At 44.0% G+C, this 1,614-nt stretch overlaps 1 protein-coding gene across 1 annotated transcript in view; it reads right to left on the reverse strand.

Annotated features, from left to right (window-relative positions):
• tmc3 (transmembrane channel like 3) overlaps nucleotides 1-1,614 on the reverse strand; it is a gene marked incomplete at its 5' end in the record, with an annotated part of 20,343 nt that overhangs the window by 7,461 nt on the left and 11,268 nt on the right. The window contains 2 exon segments of the mRNA XM_014016734.1: nucleotides 1,035-1,102; nucleotides 1,266-1,424. Of these exon segments, the coding sequence (XP_013872188.1) occupies nucleotides 1,035-1,102; nucleotides 1,266-1,424 (227 nt within the window).

Raw genomic sequence — 1,614 nt, forward strand, 5'->3', positions numbered from 1 at the left:
ATGTCATCACCTGGTCTGATGTCATCACCTGGTCTGATGTCATCACCTGGTCTGATGTCATCACCTGGTCTGATGTCATCACCTGGTCTGATGTCATCACCTGGTCTGATCTCATCACCTGGTCTGATCTCATCACCTGGTCTGATGTCATCACCTGGTCTGATGTCATCACCTGGTCTGATTACATCACCTGGTCTGATCTCATCACCTGGTCTGATTACATCACCTGGTCTGATGTCATCACCTGGTCTGATGTCATCACCTGGTCTGATGTCATCACCTGGTCTGATCTCATCACCTGGTCTGATCTCATCACCTGGTCTGATCTCATCACCTGGTCTGATGTCATCACCTGGTCTGATGTCATCACCTGGATGACACAAGAACTGTTAGCACATAAAATCACAGAAATGTGATTTTTCTTGTATTTGTATAATTTTCTAGTTTTTTATTTATTTTTTGTTGAAAGCTGCAGTGAACCACATGAGGCCCCAGAGCCACAAGTTGAGTGTTTAATGTGTTCGGTCCCCTGCTGTCAGGCTGTCAGCTGAGTCAGATGTGAGTGAACGGCAGTAAACAGACTCAGGAGACTGAAAACAAAGATTGTTTCAGATGTTGGAGGGTTTCTTACAGTGAAGCAGCATGGAGCTACAGTAAACTTTATAAAAAAAAGCTGCACACGGCTCAAAATAAATCAAACACTAAAACTGAGGATATTTTATCTATAATTTCAGTTAGTTTTAGTTAGTTTGGTAAAAAGTTTATACAGTTTGTTAGTTATTGTTTTATCATTTTATTACAGTTTTTGTTTATTTTCATTAACTAAAATGATTTTTTTTATTTCAGTTTTCATTATTATTTAGTTTTAGTGAACTATAATAACCCTGGCTGATGTCAGCGGGGTCAGAGGTCAGACACACTGTCACAGATCCAGGTCAAGTCCAGAAGAAACGGTGCCTTCCATCTGAGGAACCTTGTTGTCCTCAAACATCAGGCTTCTTCTCCTATTATGGGATGGAAACAGTGAGACTCACCAGATCATCCCTTGGTTATAAATCAGGTGCAGGACGTTCTCTGCTATCTTAAATTCTCCGTATTCAGGCTGAAAAACAGGAAGTGACCATGTGTTCCAAACCATCAGCTGCCTGAYTTTATCCACAGAAAACCAGTAAGAAGACATGAGTCTGGAGCGTAGTCTGGACCAGGTTTTGGTCTGGACCAGGTCCTGGGACCAGTATGTTAAAGGTGATTTACGAGAAACTTACAAACTTGCTCTCTAAATCCCAGCAGCAGCAGTCACTCAGATATCGGACCACCAGGCCTCGGATGAAGTCGATGAGGAGGATGCTGGCCACGGTGAAGATCATGTCGATGATGGAGAGCTTCAGCATCTCCTGGGGACAGCACAGGTCACAGGTCAGAGGTCACAGGTTACAGGTCACAGGTTACAGGTCACAGGTCAGAGGTCAGAGGTCACAGGTTACAGGTTACAGGTCACAGGTTACAGGTCACAGGTCACAGGTTACAGGTCAGAGGTCACAGGTTACAGGTCACAGGTCAGAGGTCACAGGTCACAGGTTACAGGTCACAGGTTACCTGTGACCGGTGAAAGAT

Source organism: Austrofundulus limnaeus, unplaced genomic scaffold, assembly GCF_001266775.1.
Source record: "Austrofundulus limnaeus strain Quisiro unplaced genomic scaffold, Austrofundulus_limnaeus-1.0 Scaffold153, whole genome shotgun sequence".
In the NCBI taxonomy this organism is placed as follows: Eukaryota; Metazoa; Chordata; class Actinopteri; order Cyprinodontiformes; family Rivulidae; genus Austrofundulus; species Austrofundulus limnaeus.